The sequence below is a fragment of the Fundulus heteroclitus genome, unplaced genomic scaffold (assembly GCF_011125445.2).
Source record: "Fundulus heteroclitus isolate FHET01 unplaced genomic scaffold, MU-UCD_Fhet_4.1 scaffold_200, whole genome shotgun sequence".
NCBI lineage: Eukaryota > Metazoa > Chordata > Actinopteri > Cyprinodontiformes > Fundulidae > Fundulus > Fundulus heteroclitus.
Genome location: NW_023396612.1, coordinates 83,449 through 104,464, shown reverse-complemented (window position 1 = coordinate 104,464; position 21,016 = coordinate 83,449). Strand labels below are relative to the sequence as shown.

The following is a 21,016-nucleotide window of genomic DNA, read 5'->3' as shown; positions in this document are numbered from 1 at the left end:
AAGTTAGAGGATATAAAGATGAAAAAAGAATTACACTGCCACCAGTATATACAAGAGAGTTTATCCCTGTCAACAGATCACATATCCCAACGTCTGAAACCGCCTTAAAGTGGCCTCATCTGGAAAAGCTGGCAGATAAGCTACCTCCACTGCTCGAATGCGAAGTTGGTCTACTTATTGGCTATAATTGTCAACAAGCCCTCCTACCACGCAAAGTTCTTGCAGGCAAAGAGAACCAACCTTACGCACAGTTAACTGATCTTGGCTGGAGCATAGTTGGTTGCTCATCTCAATCTCAAAATCACAACGATGTCATCGGTACAAGTCACAGAATAATTGTTCGTGAAGTATTCCCTGTTTCACAACCAGCAGTTGAACTCAAGAAACAAGTACATTTTGTATGCAGAACTCAAGTAAAGGAAGCCAGTCCAACTGATGTGATTAAGGCTTTGGAATCCGATTTTTCTGAACATGCAACAGATGACAATCCAGTTTCACAGGAAGACATTTTGTTCATGTCAAAGGTGACCAAAGGTATAAAACAGAAGAACGATGGTCATTACAAACTCCCGTTACCATTCAAAACAGACAATCCGAATCTCCCAAACAACAAGCAAAGTGCTGAACACAGATTGTCTTCATTGGAACGTCGACTTAGAAAGGAAATGGTGGAAGAAGTTGAAGGGACAGATCCTGAACTCCGTACAGGTCATGCACACACCGTGCAGTCAAAACAAGTGAGCCCTGTTCTAGAGCGTCTAAAGAAGTTCTCTGATTGGTCGAGAGCTGTAAAGGCTATTGCCAGACTCAAACGATGCATAAAAGAGTTTAAAGGTGTTCAAAAAAGAACAAACAAAACAACAGATCTTGAAGAGAGAAGAGACACAGAAGTTTTCATTATCAAGCTAGTGCAAAAGGAAGCTTTTACTGAGGAAATACAGAAAATCAGATCTCAGAAGGAAAATTCTCTGCACAAGCATGGCAGACTAAAGCAACTAAATGCTTTCTTGGACAAGTCCGATGTTCTCAGGGTGGGAGGAAGATTGTCCCAATCAGCCTTGCATCATCATGTCAAACATCCCGCAATTCTTACCAAGGAGTCCCATGTATCAGCTCTCCTCGTTAAACACTACCATGAACGTGTACATCATCAAGGAAGAGGCATGACCATAAATGAATTACGTGCAAATGGCATATGGATTTTAGGATGTGGAAGTATGGTTTCTTCGCACATTTACCACTGTGTTAAATGTAGGCGATATAGAAAGACCACAAATGTCCAACAGATGGCAGAGTTACCAGAAGTAAGAACAAAAACAGCACCTCCTTTTACATATTGCGGTGTTGACTGTTTTGGCCCATTCATGGTAAAGGAAGGAAGAAAGGAAGTCAAAAGATATGGATTATTGTTCACCTGCTTATGTTCACGAGCTGTGCATATTGAAACACTTGATGACTTATCAACTGATGCTTTCATGAACGCTCTTCGGGTTCTGATTGCCATACGAGGTCCTGTTCGACAACTAAGATGTGACCAAGGGACAAATTTTATGGGAGCCAGAAGGGAGTTTTTGGAGCTAATGAAGGATATGGACCAAGAACCACAAAGAGCTATTGGTTGCGAGTTTGTGATGAACATTCCATCAGCTAGCCACATGGGAGGCATCTGGGAACGGCAAATTCGAACAGTACGAAGCATACTAACAGCAATGTTAGATAAATTCTCAAACAGACTTGATACAACTAGTCTAAGAACGCTCTTTTACGAGACAATGGCCATCATTAACAGCAGACCCTTAAGTGTGGAGTATCTTAATGATCCCTTGGGTCCAGAGCCTTTAACTCCCAATCACCTATTAACGATGAAGTCTTCAGTTATTCTTCCCCCTCCAGGACAGTTTTGCAGAGAGGATTTGTACTTGAACAAAAGATGGAGAAGAGTACAATTTCTAGCAAACGAGTTTTGGCAAAGATGGAAACGAGAATATCTGCTAAATCTCCAACAGCGACAGAAATGGCAGAAAGTTTCACGGAACCTCCACATTAATGACATTGTGATCCTACAAGATGATAATGCTCCAAGATGTAAATGGAAGCTAGCTCTAGTAGTAGAGACTCTAGAGAGCCCAGACGGCAAGGTTCGAAAGGTGAAACTAAAGACAAGTGAAACGACATTTGACAAAGGAAAACCACTGACAAGGTTGATATATTTAGAAAGACCTATTCATAGGGTAGTGACGTTACTTGAGACTAATACAGAGTAAAACAGACTTTAATTCTGACATTCATTGAAAAATCACATTGAAACAAATTAGTGATTTTGGTGGGAGTGTAAGTGACAGTGAAATGATTTATTTCTTGGAAAAATGTATGTTTATTTCAGATTATGTATTTTAAGTTGTTTAGTTCAAATTTTGAGGTTTATGTAAAATTATTGTATTTTATTTCTTTTGAAACCATTTGTTGAAAGTTATCGCGAGATTTGCGTATATAAGAAAGGTAGCAAGATTTGCATGAGAGAAGGAGCAGAAATCTGGGAAAGAGTCGCAGTCTCGTAGTTCCTGTAGCTGTAAAGGTATTTGTATTTATGTTTGTAATATTTTGTAAATTTATTGGTTATGGTGTTTTAATTACTTAATATTTAATTTAGAGTGGACAAAGAAGAATTAATCTATTTAAGACCTCCGAAGTGGCAGGCGGTCACGAGGTAACTTTGTTACAGTATGTGTCACCTGACTGTCTGTAAATGTATCCATTTCTAAAGCTTGTCTTTATTTTGTAGTTTTCACGGCATTTATTAAAGAGCCCGTTTTATAGGAAGCCGTGCCAGTGTTGTCACTTTGGAGCAACAATGTGTTTCAAAGGTTTAGAACACACTCTCATTGACATCGGGATACTGTGGAAAGTTATGTTCGGTCGACTTACAGCCGCGATCCAAGCGAGCCGACGATCTCTTTGTTATCTCTGTAACTCGTTCAAAGGTAAGCTGCGCTCAGACGGGTTAGCACATGCTAACCGTTAGCGCTAACAACCACTCGCGAATGTAATGTACTTTTAACTAGCTGCTATGTGTTTCAAACGTTTAGAACACACTCTCATTGACATCGGGATACTGTGGAAAGTTATGTTCGGTCGACTTACAGCCGCGATCCAAGCGAGCCGACGACTCTTTGTTATCACTAACAGTTGTTCTCCGTGGTTGCGCCTCCAGGCAGGAAAGCGGTGGAAAATTAATCCGTTTCTATGTTTTTCCCATGGCGATCATGTGTTGCGCTGTTACAGCCCACAATACAGCAACGGTTTACCATGGTTGAAATCAAGTTAAGGTGAAATTAATCAAATTAAAACACGGCTGAGAGAGGGAGTACAGTATGCGGTAGTCATAGGCAGTAGAGGCGGCGGAGGCAGTCAACATGACAGCCGCGGAAAGTAATAAGTCATAACGCCCAAGCCCTATTATTAATATATTCTTCTTACATGTTTTAAATACTTAACAGTTAATTACCTGTGACAAAGTGAGCACCGCAGACTCTGGCGTATTCCAGCTTAACACCGTCCAAATCGGACCTGGATATCCGTGTCAGCCATAGGTGACGGCGTTGTTCAGAGAGCTGTTTTGTTTTTTCACATTGATTCACTATTACGGCTGGTAGGCGATAGAAAGCGTTGATCTCCACCTCCACGGGCCGTGCAACCAACCATTAAACACGTTTTCCCCATTGTCCACTTCCAATACTGCCTAAGGCGTCATACAATGCAGGTCAACGGTGCGAAACGACTGCCACCCAATATGGCGGACGCGCTGAGTAGTCACGTGAGCGTGACGTCAGCTGAAAACCCCCTACTGGTAAAAGTAGAAAAAACATTGCTTATTTCAACTTCCCGATTCATGAGCCACCGGGCTCATTGCTGGATTGCCAACTTGAAAAGAACGGATTTGCCATCTAACTTCTGGCCAGAGAGAAAACACGTCATATGCAGCGACCATTTTGAAGAAGAATGTTTTGAACATGACATGAGAGAGAGCGAGGATTTTCGGTAAGTTATTTTTTATTTTACAATTTTTTATTTAGAATTTGCGGGGATGGTTACCGACCAGAGGGGCGGAGGGATACCACATGTGATGTGGTATCCCTCCGCCCCAGCATGTGCTGGAATGCTCTTATATTTTAATATTTATACAATAATGACCACCTGCCCTATTTACTAGAGGGAAAATGTATAACTTAAGTCACTTCAGCGATCTCTCCTCCGCTGTGTGTGTGTGTGCGCGCTCCGCTGTAGCGCCGGCAAAGCCGTGCTGCGGCGGAGCGCACACACACACACACACACACACACACACACACGCGTGTATACGTATATACTGTAGGACCCGACTGAGTTTGCACTGGAAATAGGTACGCTGGATTCCGTCAAAAGTCTGGTTTCTGTCAAGAAACTCTTCTAAAAAAATCCATATCGCTATCAGATGATGATGACTCCATAGAACTCTCATCACTGTCACTAAGTACTTCATCACTCTCTGCTTCGTACAGAACACCAGTCGTCGCCATCTTGGAAAATAGTGCGCCGTGACAAACAGAGCGTTGAAACTTGCTCAACTGCGGGTCCGCCGAGTGACGTCAAAAAATGGGAGGTGACAGTACTATTCTTGACCAAGATGGATTCCTCCACATAAACATGATTAAATGAAAATTATTCTTAATTAAAAAAACGTATATTTTTTTTGCACAGTATGTAGTAGTTTTATATTTAAAGTACTTTCAGCAGTTTGAATTCTGATTTTGACCGGACTTCTCCTTTAAGATACAGCTGGCTGTGATTATACACCTGGCCAGTAGGTGGTATCGTGTGCACATGAAGCTCCAAGAAATTAACCCTTTCTCTAACCAGTTGGCTCAAGTGGTTCAATGCCTCATGAGGCTTTATCTCACCATCACTAATTTAGAGTAACCCTGATGCTGCTGATGATGAGTTTAAAACAGATGAACAGTTCCTATATTCAGAGGAAAGAAACTAATTTATATTTCTGGAGTTCAGACTCGTTTCAGTGGAAGTCACGTGATTTACAGGAACAGCAGCACTGACGCAGGAGTACTGGCCTCTGCTACCTGGGCGTTGACCGTCTTTATGTTCTAGTTTGAGGTTGAAGATCTGTTTTAAATCAGGTAGATGTTGGATCAGAGTGGCCCGCTGACCTGGACCGGACTGCTCAGCAATCATAGAGGTTCGATTAACTCTGAATCATGGGCGTCGCAAAAATGATGTGTCAATGGGACGTGTCCCCCACTTTTGAAAACTATCTGACTGCACCGCTCACATTTACAGAAATATGACTTCCCCTCTCGCTTTCTTTTGCTTCCTGAAAGTATCCATTCCACTTGATTGATAGCAGTGGCGGCTGGCCAGTAGGGGGCGCTCGGCGCCGCCCCCTTAAAATTGTTTAGATAATAAATTATTTCTGAACTGCAAAGTACTTAGAAATGTATTTATTCATACTGTGTGTCCAATAGACATGTTAGAATATATTAAAATAGTAATTCTATTTAATTGCTCACATTGTTCACACTTCCTCCTTTCCTATGTGCAGGGCGCCGGTCTAATGGGAGTGAATGTAGGCGCAGCAACTTGGGCAAGCACGTGATCTGAGGCTGACTTTTAATGGGTTATTTAAGGTTTTCCACAGGGTGCAGCACTCTGCGTCCCGGACACACCTATTCTGTTGTGTCATTACTGGTAGAGTGTCAGTACTGGCTAATTTTTTTAAAAACATTGTGTGATTGGACAATCCCCGATTCGACTCAGCTCAGCTGCAGTTTGTTAGGTTGATTCACGTTTAAGTTTGCAAAGTGGAGTAGTTTGGAGTTGTGGCCGAGTGGTTAGAGCAGCGTGCTTGCACTCAGACAAGGATGTGAGTACCCGGTTCTATCCCCAGTCCAGACATATGGGTCCATGAGCAAGACCCTTAACCCCTGATTGCTCCCCAGGCGCCGCACAGTGGCAGCCCACTGCTCCCCGAGGGGATGGGTTAAGATGCAGAAGTGAATTTCTCCATTGTGAGATCAATAAAGTTAAATTATTATTTTAAAGTGAGAGAAAATTCTGTTTTGTCTTTACAAAAAAATGCTTTTACAAAGCGTTCACTTGAAGAAAAAAACAGGATAAAGGAGCTTTGACCGGATCGTCTTAATTTACAAATTCAGCAGCAGGCAAGTGATCTCTCCACTCCATGGTTGGACAAAGCAGTGTAGGTAGTAGTCAGCCAGTGAAGAAGCGTCGGACACTCAGTGTAGAAGACCATGAAAGGATTGCTGCAGAGGTGAGTTGTTGTGGAAAATCACTGTTACACTGGTTTATAGTAATGTTATTTAATATATTAGGAAGATGTGCTTTGTAGTTAGAAATACCTTTAGTTGTGTCTATGCTGTGTAGGTATGTTGATATAATGTTTGTCAGCAAGATATTTTATTATTTAAGTTGTACTGAAGTTTATGGGTAATGGGGAATAAAACATTTGGTTACTGAATTTTGTATAATCTTGTCCCACAAAAATGCTGTAACACATTTCATATCATGGCCTTAAAAAATGGCAGCAAATGTTATTAAAATCAGGAAAACAATCTAGAAGAAGTCTTTTCAGAAACTGTCACGCTCTTGAAGATTCTCATCACCACACCCATGACCACAGCAGAAGCTGAAAGGTGCTTTTCAACTCTGAAAAGAATCAAGACTTTTCTGAGAAACTCAATGACTCAGGACAGGCTGAATGCATTGGCCATGTTGTCAATGGAGAAAAGACTAGTCACAGAGATGACTGACTTTAACAAGAATATAATTGAGACATTTGCTGGGCAGAAGGAAAGGAGGGCAAAATTCATGTTCATATAGTGCTATTTTTTAAGATTTGTTTTGTTTGTTTTTCGTTTGTTTGTTTGTGTGCGCCCCCCTCAGTTTTTTTAGCACCAGCCGCCACTGATTGATAGGAAAAAGCTAAAACTACTAAAACTCCACTCCGGGTTTTCCTGGTTACCCACAACGTCTCACCACACCGCTGCTTTCTCCAAGCATAAATAAATAAACTGAATGGCAGCTGAAAACTGGGGTCCGTTCTTCGTACGTCGCTAACTCAGTTAGCTGGATTTCATTGTTGACGATTTGGCATGATCTTGGATCGTTTGGTTCTTCCAAACTCATCCCGGACCTGTTGTCATAGCAACATGTGCGCAAAGTTGAGCCTGCTCCCGAGCAGGTTTATTTCATGTAAACAGGATTAGATCTTAGCGGAGGAGATAGGGAAGTCTGTGTCTAGCCAGCGCACTTGGACCACCTAGTGGCAGAGGAAGGGACAGAATTGTGGAACACCATTTTTTTATGTTCAATAAAAGACTAAACAAATAATGCTTAGTTCCTGTCGTTTTATTTAAAGAATTATTTATAAAGAAAATTCAGCAAGTCATCTTTTGCCTGCAGTAAGAGATAGTTATATAAAGTCAGTAATACTACTATGTGTAAAATGGTGTATTAGAATTTACTCTGAAGGTCCTTTTGAAGCAACTCGATCTCTATTGCAATGTTTCTTTTTTTCACGTTGTGGAGTTCAATTTCTCCTCTTAATTTGTTTTTTTTTTTTTTCAGGTCAAAATACTTTTTCTTTTGTTGAAGATGCCGTTAAAATAGGGAACAGAGGGCATCTTGAGTTATTTAGTGAAAAAAAAAGAAAAAAGAAAAAGGGTTAAACATGTAAAAGTAAAAAGAACCAGCCTTCTTATTGGTGGCTGTTAAAAACAGACAAACACACAATTTAACAATGGCTTTTAAAAAAGAGGAAGACGATGCTTTTTAAAATACAGTATAATAATTAAAGGCTATCATTTTCTAGAATATTCTTGTATTTCACTTTTTCCCACATGTTCTAGTAGCTCCCATGGAGGCTCTGACATAAATGAACAAAGTAGCTACTTATGAAATTATTAAAATGCAAAAATACATACTGTAGAAAGTGATAGAAACATCTACCATGGACAGTATTTACGCATTAATTTGTCTGCTACTTTCTGCCAGCCCTCTCTCCTGGCTTTAGCAGACTTTGAGGTGTCACCTGTCGTTTTAATTGACTCAAACTCGGCATAACCTTCCATTAAAAGCTCTTGTTCTACTTGGGAAAAAAACTGTGGGTGTTCTTTGGCCATGCTGAACAGCCAATAGCAGCGTTGCTGATCAATGTTTCTACTATCGATACATTTCCCCTTTTAAACAAACACATGAACGCGCAGTTGTCTCAGATAACTCAATCCAGCCATACTAATCATAAACAACAGGTGTGTTCGAAGAACCCAATTAGCCGGATCATGATTAGCCGGATGAAATCATCTTGGATGTCTCATTTGATCTTGGATGTTTTAAGCAACGTACGAAGAACGGACCCCTGGGCAAGGTAACGTCAGTCTCACTGGCATCTCACAAAGCTTTTGGTAAAAAAAAAAAAAAAAACTTTTTAATGTCCTTAAAATGAGCCGTGGGTCATCATGACAAATGACTGCTAAACAAATAAATATGCTGGATGAATCTACCTTACTTCACCACTAAATGGATGACATGTTTGTTTGCTTCAGCTCCCCTGACACAATCAGAGGAATTCCCAAGAAAGAAACCAAAAGCAAGTCAAAATTTCCCGACAGGACAGTTTTCTCCTAATCTGATGTCTGTGCAGTTAGCTGTAGGTTGTCATCCTGCCTGTAAAATATAGAATTGTCTTTTTTCTGATTGTTTTGTCTGTTTTGAAGCAATACTGGATAATTATTTCCATATTTTTTCATAAATGTCAGATATGCATGTGTATTGCACACATTTCAAAATAAAGTCAAACATGAAGAGAAAAACACACCTGCAGGTTATAAGGTTACTCTGGTGGTCACATGGCCTGGGGTGGTATGAAATTTTCCAGCCAGAATAATTTTCCCTGTCTGCCCCTGTGTGCATGTATACATATATAAGAGAGAGGGAGGTCAGAGATAACAGTAAGCTGTTAGATTCTCAGATTTAGTGACTATAATCAATACTTGATTTATCAAACCTTCTCTGATTCTCTGTGTTGTCTGAAAATAGAGAACTCAACATTTTAAGGAGATGCCTGTTGCTCTGTGATCAGCAACAGATTCAGACTGAGGCTGAATTCAGTCACAACAAGCCTGCAGACCGCATGTCTGCGCGTTTTCCTGATGATGAAAATGTGTGCAGTTCATGTGTTTGTGTTGATAATTATCTGCTAATGTTTCAATACAAAGAGACTAGATATACATATCTGGACCTTCAGCAGCAGAGTCACAGACACAGAACTCTTTGTTTGCACTTTGTAAATCTGAATTAGGTTTATTTTGCTATACAACAGGTCAAAACAGGAGCTCTACTCACTAAGGTGTTTATTATCTCTATGGCAACAATGTATGATTTTCCTGCAGAGCCTGAGATATTGTAACTCCCTGAAAAAGTAATTTATTTGAATTAATATGAAAAGAAAAGCATTTTTTTCTTAACCTTGGTTGCAAGATGAATTCTCACGGTATTTGTGCGTTCACCAACACACTACTACTACTACTGCTTCAACCGTTTGTGTCCGGACCAAAAACGGTTCTGGCCAATCACATCGCAGTATTATAATTTAATTTGTGACGTACAGCTGTGACAAAAACAAGACCTGCTGAGCCCACAGCCGAACCAACATGACAGCACAGGAGGACGCACACATAGCTGATGGTATAGATTTCTCTGAACAGCAAAAAGTGCCAGTCACCAGGGTAACTTGTTGTGGTTTTTCACTGATGATGTTATTGGCTAAAACCAATCATTGGTAGGCAGAAACTTCAACTGAATGTCCCTTCTGAGTCCGGTCCCCAAATGGATTTGATGATACCAGGGGTCCGTTCTTCGTACGTTGCTTAAAACATCCGAGATCAAATGACACATCCAAGATGATTTCATCCGGCTAATCCTGATCCGGCTAATTGGGTTCTTCGAACACACCTGTTGTTTATGATTAGTATGGCTGGATTGAGTTATCTGAGACAACTGCGCGTTCATGCGTTTGTTTAAAAGGGGAAATGTATCGATAGTAGAAACAATGATCAGCAGCGCTGCTATTGGCTGTTCAGCATGGTCAAAGAACGCCCACAGTTTTTCTCCCAAGCAGAACAAGAGCTTTTAATGGAAGGTTATGCCAAATTTGAGTCATTAATTAAAACACCTCAAAATCTGTTAAAGCCAGGAGAGAGGGCTGGCAAAAAGCAGCAGACAAATTAATGCGTAAATACTGTCCATGGTAGATGTTTCTATCACTTTCTACAGTATGTATTTTTGCATTTTAATAATCTCATATTTACTTTGTTCTTTTATATCAGAGCCTCCACGGATGCCACTAGAACATGGGGACAAGTAAAAGTGAAATACAAGAATATTCTACAAAATGGTAGCCTTTAATTATTATACTTTATTTTAAAAAGGCACTTGTTATGTCAAGAGATCCAGTATCGGTGTCATTCCTTAGAGACTGGAAGTAAAGGACATGTACAAACTGGGAATTTTAACAAAAAAAAATCTTTATCCATAAAAAATTAAAATCTTCCTTTTCCAAGTCATCCACAGTTTACACGGTAAAACTGTATTGCTCCGTGTCTAGATAATCCATCCATAGTTTTTTCTAATACAATATACGGCTCGACAGGAAGCAAGCCTTTCAAAGTAAACTAAACTTCACAATAAAATGGCCCGAACAAATCTTACTGAATATGATGAAAATAAAGAGCAAACCATCATACAAATAACTTAAATATTTTAGATTTATGGCTCTAACACCACTTTTTCCTCTTTAAAAGCCACTGTTAAATGATGTGTTTGTCTGTTAATACCAGCCACCAACAAAAATCGCACTGCGCTAAAGAATCCTGTCTATTGCGCAATACGAGATTAATTCGAAAAACTCTGCAAATTATTCTTGCACCTTCCGCAACAGGTTGCTGCCGTAAAAATGGACATGGCTATGGCAGACTTCTCCATCTCCTCCGCTTATACAGCCGTGATCTAATCTTGTTTACATGAAATAAACCTGCTCTTATCGCTGCGTCGAGCAAAGCGCAAGCACAGCGCAGCGCACCGCTTCGCGCGCCGCGCCGTGACGAATGCACGCGTTGCCATAGAAACCGCAAATGCGCTGCGCTGAACCCCGCGGCCAGCGCAGCGCAAATCGCGTCCTGTCTGAAAGGCCCTTTAAGCTGCCGCATATGTTGCTATGACAACAAGTGCAGGATGTCTTTCGAAGAACCAAACGATCCAAGATCATGCCAAATCGTCAACAATGAAATCCTGCTACTGAGTTAGCGACGTACGAAGAACGGAGTCCAGGTCTCTACACTGTGGACCTCATTTACCAAGCTGACCCAGTTTGTCCATGAAGCCTGCTTCCTCAACAGAGACTCTGTTACATGTCACAACAACCTGGGCTAAACCAGAACATCTGGAGAATGAACTGAACATATAGAGATTTATCATTGATAATAAATAATACCAGCATGTTCAGCAGTTTTAGCAAAGCTTCATAGAGCCTTTGTTTTTTGTTTTTTCTGTCGTTTTATTTAAAAAAAAAATATAAAGAAAAGCCAGCAAGTCATCTTTTGCCTGCAGTAAGAGATAGTTATGTAAAGTCAGCAATACTACTATGTGTAAATGGTGTATTATAACTTACTCTGAAGGTCCTTTTGAAGCAACTCGATCTCTAGTGCAATTTTTCTCTTTTTCAAGTTGTGGAGTTCAATTTCTCCTATTAATTTGTGGGGTTTTTTTTAGGTCAAAATACAATTTTTTTCGTTGAAGATGCCGTTAATATAGGGAACAGATGGCACTATGTGTCATTTTGTGAAAGAAAAAACATGAAACATGCCTCATGCAACAAAAGTAAAAATAACCTGGGGGGGGGGGGGGGGGGGGGGGTGTTAAGCCTTTTCTTAGTGGCTGTTATAAACAGACAAACACATCATTTAACAGTGGCTTTTAAAAAAGAGGAAGAAGTTGCTTTTTAAAATACAGTATAATAATTAAAGACTATCATTCTGTAGAACATTCTTGTACTTCACTTTTACTTGTCCCCATGTTCTAGTGGCTCCTGTGGAGGCTCTGATATAAAAGAACAAAGTAAATATTAGTGATGTTACGTTATGTGCCGAGGCTTCGAGGCGTGTGTCGAGTAATGGAGGGGGCGTTTCCTTAAAGCGCGTATCGAGGCTTTTTTTTAATTTTTTTTTATTCAACAATTGCACAGTTTACATGAACATTCCTTTCCAATGAAAGAATAATACAATGTGCAGTTTCCACCATTGCGGGTGTTATAGCAAAAAACAAAAATGAAGATTTACATCATCACATTTTGCCAGGGGAAGTACAAGTTTACAAAAAGATATTAAATTGTTTACACACATTCACAGTTGTTATTGCTTTTTGATTAAGAGAATACTTAATCGTGTTGACATATTGCTTGACCTCATTGTTAAAAGCAATAAAAGATGTTTTGGAATGCGCAAACTTACATTTATGAATGTAAAACTTTGCCAAGAGAATAATCAAATTTATAATGAAAGTTTCATTTGGCCTAGTTCTGTTGAGGTCATAAAAACCAAAAAGGACATCCTTCCAAAATAACTTGAAATCTTTCTCAATTTTTTCTGCAATAAAATTACAAATGTCAGACCAGAGATTTTGGACAAAAGGGCAATGCCAAAACAAATGTGTTACTGTTTCAACCCTCATAGAACAGAAAGTGCACATAACATCAATGTCTACGCGTATCGAGGCTTGCTTCATAGACCCTTTTCACAGTGACGTCATGCAACTTCCGTTCTGCGGTGAAGCAGGGGAGGAGCCGAAAACGATGACGTCCGAAGCCTCGCTGGCCGGCTGTACCACGTGACTGCTTCAGGAAGTGGCTCAGATGTTGGCGCGGCTTCGACAGCTTTTAGAATCCCCACAAGCTCCATTCAAAATGTGGGTTGTTGTAGGCGAGTTGCGGTCAGTTGAGAGAGTGGATAGAGTTTTGATAGTTTGGATAGCAGAGTTTGGATAGTGGTTTTTTAGTTTGAGACAGTTAGTTTGGTGTTTGGAGAGTTTAGGAGATAGATAGATAGATAGGAGATCAGTGCTCTCAACTATCACGCATTGACCGTCACTGACTTCACACGGTCACACGCAAACATGGCATTTTTCACGCATAAAAATCCCAACGCCCATCTGGGCAGCGGACGATAAAAACTCCGCCTTCTGCTGAGATGTTTCAGCTTCTTTCACAGCTTGTGGCCATCAGTAATTCCTGCTGCAGTTCATGTTAACAGAGCAGCAGGAAGAGCGATCAGAGTTATGAATAATTTTAGTCTTAACCAGCGGTTGAAAGTGTGCCGGTAAGGTCCTGTACCGCGTACACAGGAGGGAAGGGGGGGGGGAGCTGCTGCCAGATATTGACTTCATTCAGAACCAGTGATGGCTGCACTCTGGATCATAAAACAGTTCTGCTCACCAGATGCAGTTTAAAACGCTACGTCTGGTTATAAGTTGTTTTTATTAATTCTGCATTTTTTAACTACATGCACCGTATATCTGTGCCTCAGCGCTTCGATGCGCTTCTGCCGTGCGCTTTTTTCAGGTGCGCAAAATTACGTTACTTGTAATTTGGGTGCGCGCTTTCATTTTAAAGAACTTGTAACATCAGGAGGCTGATCTCAGACCGGTCAGCTCCTATGATCACTGTATAGGAGCCCTTTACAGTTTTTATTTATGCATTTCCACCCTGTTTATCCCTCGCACGCAGCGCACCATCGATTAAATCCTCCCACCTCACCGCCCAGAGCGCACTGAGCAGAGCAATAGAGATTTGTCTGGTCGACTGAGATGAGAAACCTGTTGCTGTGAAAGGTGATATAGGTTATAAACTGTTACTGTAAGTGCATTGAGCTGAAAAGAGGGAGACATCAGCAGCTGGATCGTGCGTAAAGACGCAGCGGGAACCTCTGTGTGCTTCAGTGTTGCTGCTGTTAAATGTGGGACCGTATAGTACTGGGCTAATCATCGGTCACAGTACCCCAATCTGTACATACTTGCACTTATTTATTTATGCACCCCGGCATCATCTGTGCCATGTGAGCGTGTCTTTTCAAAGGTTGGATAAGTAGTATCAAAAAAGAGAAATCATTTGAAACCAAAAACTGTGGAGAAATTGTTGTTTCTTAATAAAAATGCATGAAATCATCCAAGTTACACAAGCATTAGCCTATTCACTACCCCCTGCCTAGTTCCACAAGCACTTTCACTGTCCTCTGCCTGATTAAGCCCATGCCATTTTTCTAGAGTCACAGAAAAACATTATTACACAACATGCCATATCATGTCACTACTATTTTGGGAATAACTACACACAGAATACATTCAAACAATATTTTATTGTACACATGTGTTTACAAAATTTATGTAGACAAATGATTTCGTCCTACACCTTCTGTGAAGTCATTCCCAAGAGCCATAATAGACAAAAATGATATGCATCACACGTGTTAAGATCCAGCTGGCTGTGATTATACAACTTGCCAGTAGGTGGTGCTGTGTGCACATGAACCGTCAAGAAATGAACCTTTTCTCGAACCAGTTGGCTGAGTGGTTCAATGCCTCATGAGGCTTCATCTCGCCATCACTAGTAAATATGAGATTATTAAAATGCAAAAATTCATACTGTAGAAAGTGATAAACATCTAACACGGACAGTATTTACAATGTGTCAGGGTTCTCTGTGTTGTGCTGCTCTAACTCTACTCCTCAGGTGTGTCTAGTTGGCTGAGGAGGCGTGGCCCACACCTGCAGCTCGTTGCAGGCGGCTTCCTCTGGCTTCTTAAGCAGAGCGCTGACACATGGAAGACGCCGGAGCCTTAACCAGTCGTGGTACGACGTGGCCTCTGTCCCTACTCTCGGAAACCAGCTTGTGAGTTTTTTGCTCTTTTGACTTTGACTAATTTTGGATCTCCCTGTTTTTGTCTCAGATTTTGGGTGCTCGGAAGCACTCACCTGTCTTGACGTCTAGTCCGAAGAAACAGACCAGCAGACCTGTCTGCTCAGATGTTGCTCTGGCGCTCCCCTCTTACTTCCTGGATGTTACCCAGCGAGGCCTGAGATCCCCTCTCCCGGTTTCTGCTGGTTCTGCATTCACTCTGGTCAATCCATCTGTCAACCGTTGCCGATGAGGCTCGCTCAGGATCCCTCGCCAGTAACATCCGCCGTCCTCAGCCACTAGCCGCCTATCTCCTGCTGAGTAGAATCATAGAGTACCCCCGACACTACTTCTTCCCGGTAAGGTCCGCCCAGCCTAATGGTAAGCAGCGCAACTTCTAGCAATTCTCCGGGTTCTCCTTTCAGAGTTACTCACTCCCTCTTTCTTACAGACTCTCCAGCCTTGACGTTCTGACCCAGCCGATTCACCTGTAGTTCCATCCGTAGATCTGCCTGTTTCCAAAATAAACATCTTAAAACTGTGCATTGCCTCCCGATCGTATCTGCATGTGGACTCGTCACCTGAAAACCATGACACAATTTAATTTATCTGCTACTTTTTGCCAGCCCTCTCTCCTGGCTTTAACAGATTTTGAGGTGTTTTAATTAATGACTCAAATTCAGCATAACCTTCCATTAAAAGCTCGTGTACTGCTTGGGAGAAAAACTGTGGGCGTTCTTTGGCCATGCTGAACAGCCAATAGCAGCGCTGCTGATCATTGTTTCTACTATCGATACATTTCCCCTTTTAAACAAACGCATGAACGCGCAGTTATCTCAGATAACTCAATCCAGTGATACTAATCGTAAACAGGTGTTTGAAGAACCCAATTAGCCAGATCATGATTAGCCGGATGAAATCATTTTGGATGTGTCTCTCAAGTCCAGGATGAGTTTCAAAGAACCAAACGATCCAAGATCATGCCAAATCGTCAATCAAATCCAGCTGAGTTAGCGACGTACGAAGAACAGGGACCCCCGCTCTCTATTATCTACTGGATGCTGGGAGCACAAAGTGTCAGACTGCAGCTACTTCAGGGATTTATTTAACCCTCTTTATTGATTCACACGCTGTAACAAGTACAGGTGATTGTGCTTCATTAGGGTTTTTCTGCCTCTAAATACAAATGCAATATAAATTATTGGTGAGCAGAGCTAATATTAGCTGTAAATAAAAAAATATAATTGAACAGCAAAGTAACAGCATGAAATGGTCACAATGAGGCACCTTTAGACCACGTGTTGCTTATCAGTTATCAGTAAATTTTGATGATATAAATCAATCTGCTCAGCAGCAGCAGAGATGAGGACAGCAGTAAGGCTGAGATGAAGATCTCTGATACGCGATAGAAAAAACAACATTTTATAATATTTTCATTGCTCTTAAAGGCCCTCATTAGAAAGATGAACTTTATCTGGCTGAGAACTGCAAATTTAAGTGTCAGAGAAAACTCTGCTCTATGACCTGATGATTAAGACACAAAATCACACATAAAAAATCAATATGAATGAAACAGAAGCTTCCTAAAATGCAGCTGATTAAGTCTGAGCAGAAATCTCTGACTGCAGCAGAGAAACACCATCAGCTAGAAGTTAGTTTATCCTCCATGTTGATGTGTTGAAAGCTTCTCCCAGGTCAGCATGGAGGATTTTACCCATCTGGTCCTGTCAGCGATTCCTCAGCATCAGCTGCAGCTGGAGGACGTTGGATTTCAGTGATGAAATTCTGGACCTTTGATAGAACACAACAGCAGCAAGAAGAAGAGCAACAAGAGCACAAACTATAAAACCAACTATCCAGCCAGTACAGCTCCCTCCATCCTCCTTTTGTCTGTCCTTGTTTCCTCCATCCTGGTTTCCTGCAGAAGAGAATCAGGAGTTAGTCTGATCTTTCAGCTAGGAGACGATAGAGAAGCTGCTGTCCCACATCATCTACTGATCTCTGATCTCAGAGCAGCTGCTTCCTCCAGAGTCTCATCAGCATCTCCAGCTCTGTTTCCTCCACCTTTCTATTACGCTGCCTCCTCTGAAGGTCCACTAGATTAAATGTTGTAGACAGCAGCAGAGCATAGCAGCAGTTCTTGAAGGTGACCTTGTAGTGCAGCTCTGCAGCTTGTCATGTTGCTTAAAGTGACTAAACAGCTTGATGGTAGAAATCTTTCTCCACCTTTAACAGGATCCTGAGGAAAGTTCTGGAGGATTGTTGCTGTTCTGCTCCAGAACAGCAACAATCCTCTGATCCAGAAGCTGTTCTCTGAAAGCCAGGAGTCCATCTTGGTGCTGGCCAGGAGCAGATCACATGATGCTGCTCTACATATCTGATGTCTGACTACTGGGGACTGAAATAGACTTTATTCTGCATTGATTTCAGCATCTTTACCTGAAATCAGCTGATTGGAAAATGACTGGAATGACATGGAGACTGATTTTAAACAGAGTCACTGCCAGCCCTCATTTATCTTCTGATTCTCCACATTTGTTTCTATGTCTTCAATAATAAATAAATGTCTTAGAGCACATCAGTAGAACTGTAATAATAGATGATTTTAGCAGCAGCAGCAAAGCAGCATCTGATGCTTCTTGAACTAAATCAAAGCAGCTGGATGACGTTCTACATTTCTGTTGGACTTTCTGGAAGAAAACTGTCAAATTGTTCAGTTCTAGGATGGTTCTGTCAGAAATGAAAACCAGGATTCACTGAAGTCTTTCTGTCCATCTCCATCATCTAACATCTGATCTGTTTCTCTCTTCCATCAACAACCAGGAAGCTGCAGGAGCTTCTGATCCACAAACAAACTCACCTGGTTCAACTCTCAGGTCAATGATGCAGAGGGGATCAGTGTCCAGTAGAGATCTCTTCCTGCGATTATTTCCTCCATGAACGACTCGACACTCATATGTTCCTGTATCATCAGTCTTCACGTTCTTCAGAACCAAAGACACGTCTCCATTCTCCACGTCCAGCAGAGACACCCGGTTAATAAAGGATGGAGACTGATCTTCTGAATCAAACCGACTGTCTCTGTACAGAAGAACAAACTGATCTGACTTCAGATCAGTTCTCCTCCACTCTACAGCTATAACATCTTTGTTCTCAGCTGCTCTACATGTCAGAATGACGTTGTCTCCTGGTTCTGCTGTGATGATTCTCTGATCTGCAGGAGAGAAAACAACACAGAGCAGAGAAGTTAGAGAGGAGCTCTGAAGATTCACAATGAGAAGAATTTAATGTCTAATCCTGTGTTAAAAACAGAAACATTAGTTGATTCAAAACAATAAGAATTATTTTCTTATTGAATTATTAACAGCTAAAATCTGACCAGAACTATTTCTGTCCCAGACCAGAGAAGAACTAGAAGTCTCTGATCAGAGAATCTCTGATAGAAAGTTTCAGCTCACAGATATCAGAGTTTTGAGACATCAATACAAGATTTAATCTACAGTGGAAACCCAGAACACTTTTTAGGAACGGCATCAGATCTTGTTAAACATTGTTTTGTGTTTACATCATGATCCAGAGGAACCAAGATGTTCTGGTTTAAAGTTCTCCCACCAGGAGAACCTCATGTGGACCCATGTGTCCTCAGAGCTGCAGGATAACATCAGAGCAGCTTGGTGGACGAGTCTGATAAAAACTCACCAGCTGGAAGACACTCAGAGTATGAAGTATAATTAATGTCCTAATATCTTATTCTGGAAGAGATCATTAATCCACACTGGAATAGATACCAAATAGAATCATTTATCCCCATAACTAACATTTAAAGAAGCAATGAGCGATATTTCACCACTATGTGGGGCTAGAGCACTGCCTGCAGATCAAAACAAGGTGTGCTTCAAGCCAGAGTTCTCTCTATGAACTCCTGCTGGAACCCCCCACTGCTCACCTTCTTAGTTTCTTGTAAACAAGAAGATTGGAAAAAGGTCACAGTGCATCTAAAAATATACGTTGAGTGCTTCACATCATTGTTATAGTTCTTTTTATCTAAAATAATTACATTTTGATTATTGCTCCTTTAACCAAAGCAGGAATAAAGTGATTTACCATAAATTAAATTCATGGTTCCAAAACAGGTTTTAACAGATTGGATTGAGGAAGAGATTAAATAAATCAGAGGTAAGAATCAGCTAAAAAGATCAGTTAAGATGTTTTACACAACAGTCACTATTTTAGATCACGTCATCTCATATGAAAATAAATTATTCTTTATTATCAACCAAACTCAAACTTACCAGCAGAAACACTGAAGCTGGAAACCAGCAGAGACAACAGGAGTGACTCAGTTAGAGAAGCAGCCATTTCCTCCTTCAGCTCAGACCAAAAGAGATCAGTTTAACGCTGAGTTAAAAAAAAAAAATCAGCAGAAACAGAGTTAAACTTTAAGAATAAACTCTGTAGAGCTCCTTCAGGGTTAGAGGAAACTTTAACTTAAATTAAGGCAAACTACGAATTTCTAGTCAAGACGACAGCGGTTGAACCGAGGACTCGCTTCACTTCGACGGCTTCACGGAAGAAGGAGGAGCGTCAGAGTGACGTATATAAAAATAAAATGTACCATCGATTTCAGGTGTAACAGAATAAACATCATCTTCTTCAACCAACAAACTGATGTCTGACTCATTATCTACTGATGGCCTTTAAAAGCCGTCAGAGATGTTCAGCAATAAATAAAGACGATCAACACTCAGATATCAGAGGCCAGTGCGCATGCGTCGGTGCTGCTCTTCATGTAAATCACGTGATTCTAGAGAGACGAGCCTGAACTCCAGAAATATAAATGAGTTTATTTCCTCTGAGTACAGAAGGTTTTATTCACCTGTTTTAAACTCATCATCATCAGCAGGTTTAATCTGAATTATTTATCCTGAAAACCAGACAAACAACAAATCTGCTCCAAACTCTGACAACAACGTCAGACTGAAGCTGATTCACATCAGGAAGTTAAAATATTAAACCAGGTGAACTGGCTCCAGATACAACTAAAAGTTTATAGTTTCAGGTATATCTACAATAAACACAGTCAAGGTCCAAAATTATTCAGACCCCTCCTCATCATTACCTTGAGCTCCATCCACAGACTATTTTATCAGATTTATGTCAGGATTCTGTCAAAGCAGCTCTGAAATGTTTAGTTTATTACCAGTCAGAAAAAAAAAACATGTTGGTAGAATTAAATATGACTTTAAACCTAAATCTGCTAGGAGGTGTAAATCATTTTGGGCTTAATTGTAGCTAATTCAAGGTAAAACTAAAAAGAAAACTAAAGTTTGGTGAATAGTTTCTCAAAGGCAAAGTTTTAATTCAAATGTACATATTTAATCACTTTGATAATTGATTAATTGTAAAATAAACCTACTTTTCCTACCTGTTTCATCAGAAAATAGAAAAGACACCAACCTCTGCCAGACGAAGCTCCCAGCAGTCAGTGACTGAGTGTTGAACTGGTTTAACCTTCAACAGATCAGCTGCCTTGTTTGCATCATGTAAAACCAGTTTGGTGGTTCTATGGGATTGGTTGTTGTTCTTAAATCACAACAAATCCTGTCTTGAAAGCTTTTCATACTGTTTTAGTATGAAGAGCTTTCCTCCTTTCAGTCCCCTGAGTAACAACAGCTTCTTGGTAGAAGATAAACAGGTTGAGGCCTCAGAGCTTCAGCCTCCCAGGTTGATCCTTCAGTCAGAGCTCCAGGTCTTCTCCTCTTTAGCTGAACTTCTTCTCTGTCCTCGATCTTCACTGGAAGCCTTCTGTGAGAAACAAACTCTGTGTTCCTCATATTTGTCTATAAACAGTCAAGCTTACATCTGCATTAACAGCATTTTCATTTAATGCAGTGACTTAGAATGTTCTCAGGATGATGGGCCTAGGTAGATTAGGGGTCGAAATGTTTTCAGAAAGAACTGAGAGAAAGTCTTTGCCTCTGATTTAAGTCTGTTTGCCATTGTTAT

At 40.7% G+C, this 21,016-nt stretch overlaps 1 protein-coding gene across 1 annotated transcript in view; it reads right to left on the bottom strand.

Annotated features, from left to right (window-relative positions):
- Positions 1-19,708, bottom strand: part of LOC118559011 (coxsackievirus and adenovirus receptor homolog) — an 86,221-nt gene extending 66,513 nt beyond the window's left edge. The window contains exons 1-2 of the mRNA XM_036129682.1: positions 19,303-19,708; positions 17,871-18,224 (exon numbers count right to left, since the gene is read on the bottom strand). Of these exons, the coding sequence (XP_035985575.1) occupies positions 17,871-18,224; positions 19,303-19,369 (421 nt within the window). The 5' untranslated portion in view covers positions 19,370-19,708. The remainder of the gene's footprint in view (positions 1-17,870; positions 18,225-19,302) is intronic.
- Positions 19,709-21,016: the final 1,308 nt, after the last annotated feature.